At 43.6% G+C, this 12,275-nt stretch overlaps 1 protein-coding gene across 14 annotated transcripts in view; it reads left to right on the top strand.

Annotated features, from left to right (window-relative positions):
- Nucleotides 1-12,275, top strand: part of CAMK2D (calcium/calmodulin dependent protein kinase II delta) — a 120,036-nt gene that overhangs the window by 75,418 nt on the left and 32,343 nt on the right. For all 14 annotated transcript variants that reach the window (XM_066184853.1, XM_066184847.1, XM_066184850.1 and 11 more), the window contains exons 7-12: nt 431-503; nt 6,028-6,130; nt 9,693-9,776; nt 10,816-10,910; nt 11,213-11,335; nt 11,984-12,067. In XM_066184853.1, the coding sequence (XP_066040950.1) occupies nt 431-503; nt 6,028-6,130; nt 9,693-9,776; nt 10,816-10,910; nt 11,213-11,335; nt 11,984-12,067 (562 nt within the window). The remainder of the gene's footprint in view (nt 1-430; nt 504-6,027; nt 6,131-9,692; nt 9,777-10,815; nt 10,911-11,212; nt 11,336-11,983; nt 12,068-12,275) is intronic.

Raw genomic sequence — 12,275 nt, 5'->3', positions numbered from 1 at the left:
TGTTTCAGCCCTCGTTGTAATGTTAACTTCACCACAAAAAATTAAGAAAACCAAAACTTGCCACTAACTGTTTTACTTCCTCCATTTTATTTTTCCTGTGGCAGTTTTTGGAAACTGAAAAAAGCTTCCATGCTGCTGAATGAAAATACAGTCTGGTGATTCTGTCTCATACGTGTCATATGTTCCATGTTAAATGTCTTTTTTGGTTTGGTTTTGGTTTTTTTGGTTTTTGGATCTGTTGGAGCTGGAAATACCTCTCTATTCAGTAATGTCGTTGTTCCAGTTCCAACTGCAATCAAGACTTGTCAAGAGGTGTAAAATTGTTTTTGTTCTTTACCTTTTTCTTTTAAGTTTTATTTTATTTTGTATTTAATGTGATTATGTGCCTTTAAAATGTTCTCCCTTCCATTCTGCCCTTGTATCTTTGCAGTCATTGTATACAGCAGATTCTAGAAAGTGTTAATCATTGTCATCTAAATGGCATAGTTCACAGAGACCTGAAGGTCAGTATCTGGTGCCCATCAATTGGATATAAGAATTTTGGGGGTTTCTTTCCGCTGGGTAGGGGCAGAGGGTGGGGATGTCTGCGATGTTCCCTTGCCTGTCCTGTTCACCCTCCGAACAACCGGTGCGGCCAGTAATGCATGAGCTTCTTTCCAGTTTGCCACTCTACAGGCCTAATATACATCACGGCAAAAGGGGGAACGCCTGCCCAAAAGCCGTCTCTTGCCGAGGCGCTGGATTTTGCCCACGCCGCGCCAGCTGCCGGGGCTGTCCCGGTGTGGCTGTGCGGGCACAGGGAGGTGACCCCCGCCCGTGATGTATGTCAGCTTGCAGATGTGACCGCCGCGGCTGTGCTGAGACCCGGGGCGGCAGCGGCGGAACGAGCGGCCGCACGCTGCTGCGCTCGGCTGTGACGAGCCCTCGGGCAAGTGCCGCTAATTGCCGGCTCAATTAGGCGGCTGCCGGCTAATTATTGACCTGGAGCACCTGGCTTGGAGGGGGCTTGGGGACTCCCTCCATGGTCGCTGCGCTTTCTAACCATTTCTACAATTCTTTAATGCCTCCGTGAAGGCTCTCAGTAAGGGAGGAGGGGAAAAAAAAAAAAAAGCACAGAGGATGCCAAATATTTAATAGGACTTTGAAGCAGTGGCAAAATTCCTTCCTTTTACAAATTATCATTCCAAAAGACGTTGGTGTCAATTTCCAAGCAAAGCCGAGGCAGCCGCCCCGCCGCCCGTCCCTGAGGGCAGCGCCGTGGTGCTCCGAGCGGGGCAGGGCGGGCCGGGCCGGGAGCGCAGCCACGCCCGGCCTCGCCCTCGGCCGCCGCCCCGGGGACTGGTGCTGGAACTAACGGGCGCCCATGGTGTTTGCATGCAGTCATTGCATTCAGCAGATCCTGGAGGCCGTGCTGCACTGCCATCAGATGGGCGTGGTCCATCGCGACCTCAAGGTGAGTGCTGCTGCCCCGCCGCCCTCCCGGAGCAGCATCCCTGCCCCACGGGGCCGCCAGCAGCCGAAATGGAAATGCTTCCTTCTTTTTGTTTTTTCCCCCTCGGTTCATTTATTGTTAACTTGGCTTCACTTACGTGCCAGAACAAGCTCGTGCTCACCAGAGGGAATCTGCTCGAGGCTGGCCGGTACCTGGCTGTCCAGCGCTGGCCAGTACGGGGAGGACAAAAGGTGCTTTTCGAGCACAGTGTGTATTCATTGAATACGTGGTCTTCCTCTGTGTCATCCAGAGCTTTTGGGACAGGGCATAGGGCAACTCCCCATCTCTGATCAGCAGAATTGGGAGTGCTTCTGGGAAGCACAGTAGCCTTTGCATGCCATGCGTTTTAGTGACAGGAGGTCAGCTGCTCCGGGATCACTGGCACACAGACCTCTCTCCCCTTCGGATCACAGCTGGGCTACAAAACATCTTGAAAAAGCGGGAATTTCTACAGTGTTCTCACCACACTCACCTAAGGATTCCAGTTCCTTCCAGATGAGCTTTAACATTGGGATAGAAACCTTTCTAAAGAAAACTCCGTGCTGAGAGAGCATTCCCTCTTTCTTAACTGTGTACATGTCCAAATGGCTAGAGGCATCTGCCGCAGGAATGTTCTCTGCCTTTAAAATACGTTGGCTAGGAAGGGGGCATCGTTCTCTTTGACTTTGAAGCTCCAAGAAAGAAGACTGCTCCAGAGCTCGTAATAAGCTTACCTTTTGGGGGCTTGAGCTTCATGATCCTCAAGGAAAATAAGATGGTTTATTTTGAGATCAAATGGAAGTCTGAACTCTCAAATCCTTTGTGAGGCAGGGAAAAAATGGTGTGGGCTAAGGCAACAAAACATACCGTAATCCGTTGTGGCACGAATTCTTGGGCTTCAGTTTTTCTTCCTGAATGAGTTCCGGGGAGCAGAAATTTCCTCCTAGGACAAGAGTTTCTAGTGGTTACCATGAGTAAAAACGTCGGAATCAGAATGCTGTCGCCTTTCTTGCCAGCCTTCACTCCCAAATGAACCGTTCTTGTCTGACTTTAAAAAGTCTATGCTGGTGTCGTAAGGAACACAAAGGGGTTTGCCCCAAAAGTTCAGAGAGCAGGATGAGTTTCAAAGATGCAGACCCCAAATTTTCTACCCATTTTGCATTTCTGGATTTTCCTGTGTCACGGTTGTACAACAGGAGTCTGACAAATCTCTGTCCAATCTGTAAGTCTTGCCTGGCAGCTGGGTAACGTGGAATGAGTTTAAATGGAAGGATGTCAAATCTGTCCAGCTGCTCCAGTGGTTCCTGTCCGCACTGTACATGCAGTCCTATGCTTCTAGCATCAAAAGGACTTGAAGAAACCAGGATTGTAGCTATTCAAGCTGGTAGAATAAGGGGTGCTTTCTATTGCTTTTCATACATTCACACAAAGCAACTTTTTCTCTGGGAACGCATTAAATCCAGCTGTTGCCTGCTCCAGACCATGTGTGGATTTCTTATTCTGGCAAATCCAGGATGAATTGAAAAAACAGTGTGAGAAAAAGTGTTTCTGCCAAGCTGTAGTGCCCAGTTTCATTTGGGAAAGTGAAAACTTGAGGAAGCAGAAAACCATCCTTCTTCAGTTACAGCTCTGTGGCAAAAGCCAAAAAACCCAAAGAATTAAATGAGAGACTGTGGTGAAATCCGAGCAGAACGCCATGTGCTGAAAAGAAGATGCCAGGAGCAGAACAGCAAGATGTGGAAGGTGGTTATGGGCTGGCATGGATCCTTAAATTGCAAAACTTGATGGATTTTTTTTCCAATAACTCAGTCCAAACATGATGGCGTGCTTGGGGGTGGGGAGGTTCTGGATGATCTCGTTTTTCTTTAACTTTCCTTCTAGGCTGATTTAGTAGCAGACAGACAGGAGCTTTTGCAGCCTCTTACGACCTTCAGAAATGCTTGTTGCTGCTCTTTTTGCAGTCCCTGGCATAAGTCAGAATGCTGGTGGATCCTAGGCCCACAAAAAATTTAACTTATTAGTGGCAACCTGGCTTTACCGGCTAGTAAAAGTGCACTTCCAGGTGGGAATTCGAGTTCTTGTCAGGCCGTAGTCTTCCTGCTCTTGTGAAACTTTTGTGATTTTGTAGTTGTGACCCTCTTGCCTTCCATCAAAGAGTGACTGCTTTAGGTACATTCAAGGAAAAATACACAAAGCCTTAAATACTCGGTATCTCAAGGATTAAAGACCTTTGGAAAAGTATGGCATAAATCACATTAATTTATTTGTAAGTAATTTCAGCAGTTAACAGTGCCATTGTGCATGCTTGGCTGCCACCCATCACCAGGGAGCATGAACGAGGAGGGAGCACCGAATCCAGAGAACAAGTCGTGCCCTGCTCTTGTTAATGTTTCCCAAGTAATTGCACTCATTCCCAGTAAATGCATGATAATTACCCACTGGCCAGCCTCAAACGACTGCTGCATGTTGGTTAAGCACAGAGTCCCACATGGCACAGCCCAAAAGGCTCTTGTCTTTCGTATGGGAGTACATCAGGAATTCTGCTGGAACATACTCATCTGTTAAAGTGGTACCTCTGCAGAGAAGAGACATGCAATGGAATAAAAAAACAAATTTTCCCAAGAGGAAAACAGAAACCAAAAAAGCCAACAAACGACCAAAGCGGCATTAGAAAACACAAAGCCAGTGTTACGAACAAAATCGCTTTTTGGGAAAGCGGGATGTGCTCAGTGGGGTAGTGCTTGTATTCCATCCAAAAGGATGAGGCTTTTCACTTCTTTTGGCTTGCCTGAAGGTCACAACCAAATAGGATCATCCATTGCTTTAAGAGGTTTATACCAGAACAGCATTCCAGGAATTAATTACTGTGGACTTCTCTCAGTCTGAGAGGAAATCTTGCAGAACTCTGCAGCTGTGTGTTGAAATTAGTGTTGTTAAATGGCAAGGAGTGTGACACTGCTTAAATCAGTGTTGATGGACCTGGAGAAGAGTCCTCAGCTATGCACTCAGTGTTTCGTATAATGTAGTTGAGGTGGTTACTGGTAATTTAAGTGAACATAAAGATTTTATTGTGTTCTGAGGGCCCTCCACCTGAATTTTTGAAACTGTGAAAATCGAAGATTCATCAAGTAACTATTGATGAAAGTTTTTTAATATTGTCTAATCTATGACATAGCAACAAAGGGATGAGTGAGAAAACAGTGTTGGTGACTTGCTGGAAAAACGTTCCTTTGAAGAGAGGGGAAAAACCACCTTTAGACTAAAGAGTTTGTTTGTGTTGTTAATTACCAGGAGCATCACCGTGGCAGAGGTCTTACTTGGGCTCGAGCACATTTTGCTGGATCTCTGACATGTATTAAAGATAGGCTTTGCAGAAAGAGGCTTATGATCTTAATTGTTTCCAACCTCGGTACATGCATGGGATTAACCGCAATTGCAAAAATAGTCCCTTGGAAGCGATACGATTGCTGCTGGGTTGAACCTGGGATACGCATTGCAGAGTTTGCAGGATTGGGGTCCCAGCACCAGCCTGGCTATAGTGAAGTTCCTTGTCACAGACCATTGCCGAAATTGCTTCTGAGGAGTCACAGCAATACCTGTGAAAATGAGGTTCTGTTATTCTGGAAATGTAGCACATAACCTTTTTTAAAAAATCATGGGGATTGGAAAGACAGGTGTGGCAAGCCAATGCTACGAGGGTCCCAGTTCTCTGAAATAATCCGTTGATTTCAACGGGACCTTTTTAGTTGTATTTTTAAAGCAAACATTCATACAATGAAGTTGTCTTTGGACAATTTACATTTGATGTATTTGCTAATCGGAGTTTGAAGGATTCGTTATGAACAGTCGAATGAACACAATTGTTATGTTCAAATCCTTTACCTTTAATTTAGTGAGTGTACCGTAGCGTTTCACTTCAGATGTGACCCTATTAAAAAAAAGCAAAGTGGGAACTTTCACTAGCTAACATTGTTTTTTATAAAGGTTCTCTGCAGGCACAAACGTGGGCGTGCTGGTTTTGCTGAAAGATTTGCAATGTAAATACACCTGCCCTCTAAATGCAAATACGATCACAGGGCTGGTATTGTTGGGGTGTCATGCAAAACATTTCTGTTTGACAGCTGTGGATGCCTGATCCTGCAAACTGCATGGGCTAGACTAGTCCATTAATGAATCCCTGCCTTTTGGGAGTTTCCTGCCCCATTTTTCCAGGAGTGAGCTCTTGGGAATTTCTGACCTGGCCTGTCACACCGGCAGGTGTCACAGCTCCATGTGCCCATTCTGGCTCTCCTCCTTCTCTCCACGCTGTCCTTAGTCTTGCTGGCATGAGCTCATGAGAGCCGGTTACAGGCCTGGTGGTTCTTTCCAGATAGGATGAGAAATGCAAGTTCTGCAATTTCATGGAAAAAAAAAACTCATGGGTTTCTTTTCTTTTTCACTCCTCTGAGTATTTGTTCTTTTCCAGACTACCATAACCTTAAAAAAAAAAAAAAAAGAAAGTCTAAAATGTATTTACTTATCTTTTCATCTCAATTGTTTTCTCTCTCTGAATAAAGCCTGAGAACTTACTTCTAGCTAGCAAATCCAAGGGAGCGGCAGTAAAACTGGCAGACTTTGGATTGGCCATAGAAGTCCAGGGAGAGCAACAGGCGTGGTTTGGTAAGTAAATACCATTTTTTCCTCACCGTTTTTTCAGCATAGTGGTTAAGCCTCCCCAACTGCCCCACTCTCACCCCAGAGTGAAACGTGCAGCTGTGTGACTCTCTGACCCTGGAAAACCTGGGTTTCCTGCCTCCTAGCTTGTGCTAGCTTCTGTCAGCCTGTAGATTTGACTGAGGTGCACGCAGCCCCTTTTCTCCCGCTTTCTCCTGAGTCTCTAGAGGCAGGAAATACACGGGGGTAGAACCTGGGAGGGAGACTGGTGGTTTCTCCTCAGGTGACTGAGGAATAAGGCAGTAGGGGTAATACTGCTGAGTGTACCTGCCCAGTCATCAGGACATTTTGTCTGAACAGGTCTCTGTCAGCTGGAAACGCCTGAAAATTTGATTCCAAAGCACTTTGGAATGTGACATCAATGAAAGGGAAAATAGGGGGGATTGAGTACCTGAGGCTGTAGCCAGACACTAATTACGGGTTGCTTGTTACAGTTAATAGGTGCCCCAAGGAGAATGGTGGAAAATGTTTAATTCTGGTAATTTTAAACAATAGTTCATGTACAATTGTGATACACGTGTCTCACGTAGAACCCTCTTTGAACAGATGTGAAACGTGGGGGAAAATTTATTGTAAATCCCAGGTGGAAAAAAATACAGAATAAAATATTTATAGCAGCTGCTTATTCTCCCTTAGAGTAGCTAGAAAGTGCAGTTTGAAATGGAACAAAGTGGTTGTAAGCTTGGAACAGAAGCAGAAAGGTTTTTCTGGGCAGTGAGTTGGGAGGTTGAGTGTTCGCAGCTCTAAGTACATGTAGATGCACAGGCAGTGCCATTGGACGTATGTTGGCAGCTTTTTAAGCCAGCCTGTTGTTTTAAATCCTGCCTTTTTATAAATGGATTTCAGTAATCCACAAAAGACAGAGGAGATTGCTCTTGCACATCAACAAACAGGGCAGTACAAAAGGAGTGGAGCAGAAACAAGGCAAAACACAAGTGGTTTGTTACAATGACAAAAGCATCAGGTACACAGGAGGCATCTCAAGAAAACAGCAGCAGATTGAAGTTGACTTCAGGAATATTTTCAGGACATAGCGTACCTGCAGATGATGCAGAGCAGGTTGCGATGCCCTGGAAAATCTTGTGCTTTGTTTTTTTGTCACTTGGTTCTTGTGAAGCGCTTGGTTTGGACTCGTAGCATCATGAGAACATGGGAGAAGGGAACAGAATGTGTTTAAAATATGTATGTAAGGAGGAGTCAGCAGGATAGTGAAAAGAAAGTCTAATGGGGCTCTTTCTTAAAAAGAAACCTGTGGTACTCCATGAGGGGGTTCTGTACCTTTTTTGGAACTTGCTCTGCAAAACCTCTCCCGAGTGGTCCGAGTGCCTGCCTTCAGCTTTAGGACTGCATTAACAGGGCAGAACGTGACCTCCAATGGACTGGGAAATCTGAACTTTTCCTCTCTTTCAGAAGATTTTTCTGCTTTCTACTGGATTCTGCAGCACTTAGTGACTCATGGCACGCTCTAATTGTAGCTCTGCATTAGTATGCTTTTCTTTCTATTTTTCTTTTATTTTTCCTTTTTTTCTGGTGTAGTCCTCCGGTGTGGTGGACTTTTCTGCTTGAACCGTGGCTGTGCCTCAGCAGGAAACTGGCTCGAACTCTGTCTGAATACAACTCAATACTTTCCTGGTTTGCACGTTTGCAAAACAAACTTGTTCTTTGACTGTTTGTAGAAAGCCTTACAGGGTTTAGTTGAAACCTGCCACCCTCTTAGCAGGTGCTTAATATCCTGGGAAGGTGTCAGGCGGGTTGAGCTCAGCAAAGCACGGATTTTGTCTTGGTCCTCTGGACACTCAGAGAAATCATGCAGGGATAGGAGTACGAGGTGATGCAATCTCTTCTAGACACAGCACAGTCACAGTTTCCAGCTTTGCAAGTCGCTTTAGCTAGCGGCGTTACTACAGGCAACAGCACTTTTCTGAAAAGTACAGGCTTGTTTGGGGGTCCCTCTGAGCAGCTACAAAATAACCTGATAAATGACAATTACGTATTTCCATGCGTTCTCTTCTTTTTACTGAAATCGGGGCTGTCTACCCTTCTGTGTTCGCTGCTTTAAACCACTCAGAACATTGAGGAGAGACTATTTTACTAGAGCATGTAGTGACAGGACAAGTAGGAATCACTTCAAACTGAAAGAGAGTAGATTTAGATCAGCTAATAGGAAAAAGTTATTCCCTGTGAGGCTGGCGAGGCCCTGGCACAGGTTACCTAGAGAAGCTGTTGCTGCCCCATCCCTGGAAGTATCCAAGGCCAGGGTTTGGAGCAACCTGGTCCAGTGGAAGATGTCCCTGCCCATGCCAGGGCATTGGAACAAGTTGGTTTTCAAGGTCCTTTCCCATCTAAACCATTCTGTGGTTCTGTGTACTAAAACTGTACCAGTTATTTCAATTCAGATCTGTTTTGTGTCTTCATTGAGAGATAAAGTTAGCTTAATACTATATTTATTTTTGCTTTAAGGTTTATTTTCAAATCTTGCATAGTAATGTTCATTGAGCTGGGGTAAGTTTTAGTCAAGACAACTTTGCTTCCCCTTTGAAATGAGCACTACACCCAAGAAGAGAGATGAAACAGCACTCTATTTAAAGCCGCTTAGAAAATCTATATTTCAGCTTCTCTAAGGAGCTTAAGATGTGTTTCCTGTGTGATAGTACTCCTTAACAATTCATAGCTTCCATATCAGGAGCCTGCAAAAAACAAGCTTATTTTTCGTGACCGTATTTTAGCTCTTTTCTCAGTAGAATTTACAGAATGTGTTCCTTTATTTCCTTCTCCCACTCCAAAATAATTGGTGACCGCAGGGTAAAACCTTCTTTTTTTTCTGTAGCTGTACACTTCAAATGTTATCACTGTCTCTCATGAGTTTTGTGGAATCCGGGGTGCTATTGCACAAATGGCATGTGTCCCTTCATGAAAGCCACCAAATTCTCACCTCTCAGGAATTCCCAATCATTTATTTCAGCCAAAGATGCCCCAAAGAGCAGACATACTCACTGAAATTGTGCAGACCGTTACTGGTCGTGAAGTTTTTATCCATTGGAGTGTCCTAAGAAAAGTAATATTTATACCTACATTTTGCATTTCTGCTGAGAGAAATCAGCACTGCTGGTGATGAATAAAGGATGAAGAACATATAAATTTTGAAGGCCAGACTGCTTCAGAGATGCTTCCTGTAAACTTTTGTAAAGAGGTTTCCAGAAGTGGAATGACTTGGCAGGAATGAGTTCTGCAGTGGAAAGAGCGTATTAGATGTCACTCTTATTTTGTGCAACATATATCTCCTTATGTACAGGATACAACAGCTGGCCCTCTGCTTTGTTAGTTGGTCCCCCATAATGTCAGCAATACCTCTAGGCCATGTGCTGTAAAAAACCAAATGGGCAAATGGAACAGTTCATGTCCATGGCTTGGGAAATGTTGTCCTGCCTCGTGTGGGCCTAGATGAGAATCACTTGCTTTATGCAGCGCACGTCCAGGTTTTGACCAGAGCTGCCTTGCCTTTTGACAGGCTTTGCTGGAACTCCAGGATACCTTTCTCCAGAAGTGTTACGCAAAGATCCTTATGGCAAACCTGTGGATATGTGGGCATGTGGTAAGAAGTTATTCTGAAAGTCATATCCAGTCCACTGTAAATTGTCTTAAGGATGAGAAATTACATCCAGGGTACATTATATTGTGCATCAGAAAATAGGTATTTAATAAAATTCAGTATTAATTTTTAGTAGAGGTCATGGGATTTTTTGTTATCATGCAAGCTGCTTTTTTTTTAAAAATCATTTACTAAGTTGCATTATCGTGGCATTCTTGGCCATGTCTACACAACACACTTTCAAAGAGTATTAAAAGAATAGCTGCAGGTGTATGATGCCTAATTAGTTAGAAAAGACACCAGTTCATACTGTGAGCTGGACATTTTGCTTTGGTTCACGAGGAGCCTAAAACTCTGTCTGACCACTATACCCCATCTGCAGGTATAAACTGCAAAATTAAATGTTTTCTGAACTGGAGTACAGAGCACAGAGCAATTGCTTTATCATCCAGTTCTCAAAACTGTGTTCTGAGGTACTGGCAAGTGGCATCTCCCCAGCTGAGAGCAGGGGCTGGTTTCCTTATTTCACTTCTATCCATACTTTACTATGTGGTTGTGTTTATGAAAGCACTTTTCTTCACTCACAGGGAATTATCTCTGTCAGACTAGCAGGTGGTCTTTTCAATTTCCTATTGATCAAATACTGGGAAATTTGAGTTTCCCAAATTTGCTTTGCATGAGAATAGTTATAACACCATCCTGCAGACACCAATATAAGCCATGATAAAACAATAAGTAAAAAATGCATTTTCCTAGAACATCCAGATTCGTGGAAGATTATTTCTCCAGCTAGATAAACACTTGCAGTGTTCCTGATCCGATGTTGTGTCAAATGCTCACTATTGCCCGTGTTTTCCATGAGAGGTTACCTTGTCAACCCCACTTCTACCGCTTTCCCCAGTATGAAGGGGCAGTATTTTTCCCATCCCAGTGGCTGGGATGATACTCATGAGCCTTTCGTTTTACATGGTTGTTGGGTGCAAAATTAATTTCTGGAGTTTGTTCCTTGAAAGGCCTTAACACTGGTGTGAATTTTCTGCAGGAGTCATTCTGTACATCCTCCTGGTGGGATACCCTCCCTTCTGGGATGAAGACCAGCACAGGCTTTACCAGCAGATCAAGGCTGGTGCTTATGATGTATGTACCACACTCTGTCTTATCAGTTATTTATAATTGTACCTCTAAGCAGGAGTTTCCTAGAGGGAAAAGTTAAGAACCGATGAGATGGTGGCACATGAATTCTGCAACATCATCTGATCATATTACATTTAACAGACCAGAGGCTGTTGGTCCTCAGATTTAGGTAATTTGTAAATGATGATGAGGTCAAGGCAGAGCCTTATAATTTTTAAGCTCTTATTTGCATCCAGAACTGGATCTTCAGGGAAAATTGTGTAAAGACAAGACAATATACATGTGTGTATTTTTTTTTTCTGCAGTTCCCCTCACCAGAATGGGACACGGTGACTCCTGAAGCAAAAGATCTTATCAATAAAATGCTCACCATCAACCCAGCGAAACGTATCACAGCATCAGAAGCACTAAAGCATCCATGGATCTGTGTAAGTAATTTCCACAGCTTCAACACGATCACTTGGCAGACAAATCAGTTTATGGTTTGCTTCAGCATATAGTGATCGTGTTTAGAGGATGACTTCTGTTCTTGTTCGTGCAGCATGTTCATGTAAATTGTAAAATTATAATTACACAGATACGATCAGTAGTGGTCTATCTTGAGATCTCAGCTTGGGATAAGATTTTTGCAAATTTATCTCCTTTGTCTTGACTGTGTTGTGCAGAATGTTCTCTGTGAAAATTAGTGTTACTTTAAATTCTCTGTGAGAAGGAAGTGCAGGAAAGTTACTTTGAATTAGATAATGCTTCGCATTTTTGTTTCCCTGAAGTCATTGAAATAAACATGAAATGTGCGGGCAGGGAATTAAGGGACTTCAAGTCAATTTGCAGGTAGCAGAGGCTGCCTGGCTGTTCCTGGATCCGGGACTTTTCTCCTGTTCCACACCATGACTTTTCAAGTGGACTTTACACGTGGAAAAGGCTGAGTAAAAGGAGCACAATGGGATAGTCAGACAATGTAGGAATTAAAGGCCTAAGTTGGGGACCATGGGTTGTAGTATGTGTGTTGTAGAGTTAAACAAACTGCTAAGCAGCTGGCTGGCTGCCCTAAAATAATTCTTTTCTTCTTCTCTCAGCAACGTTCTACTGTTGCCTCTATGATGCACAGACAAGAGACTGTAGACTGCTTGAAGAAATTCAATGCAAGAAGAAAATTAAAGGTAAGAATGAAAACTTGTGCTTGTGTTCGGCGTGCAGAACAAATGGTCTCTGTGCAGAGTTTTGCTAAATATTATTCTTAAATTGATAAAAGATCAGCTTTTGACTTGAACATTTTAAACTTTTCGTGGAAGTGAATAGAATTTAGCTTTTCTTTTTTAATTCAAAACTATAGCAATCCTCTGTATTTAGACACACTAAAAGTATTTT

Source organism: Chamaea fasciata, unplaced genomic scaffold (assembly GCF_029207755.1).
Source record: "Chamaea fasciata isolate MVZ Bird 193981 ecotype frontalis unplaced genomic scaffold, bChaFas1.0.hap1 SCAF_6, whole genome shotgun sequence".
NCBI lineage: Eukaryota > Metazoa > Chordata > Aves > Passeriformes > Sylviidae > Chamaea > Chamaea fasciata.
The sequence above is the reverse complement of the archived record's forward strand: the minus strand, read 5'-3'. Positions and strand labels throughout refer to the sequence as shown.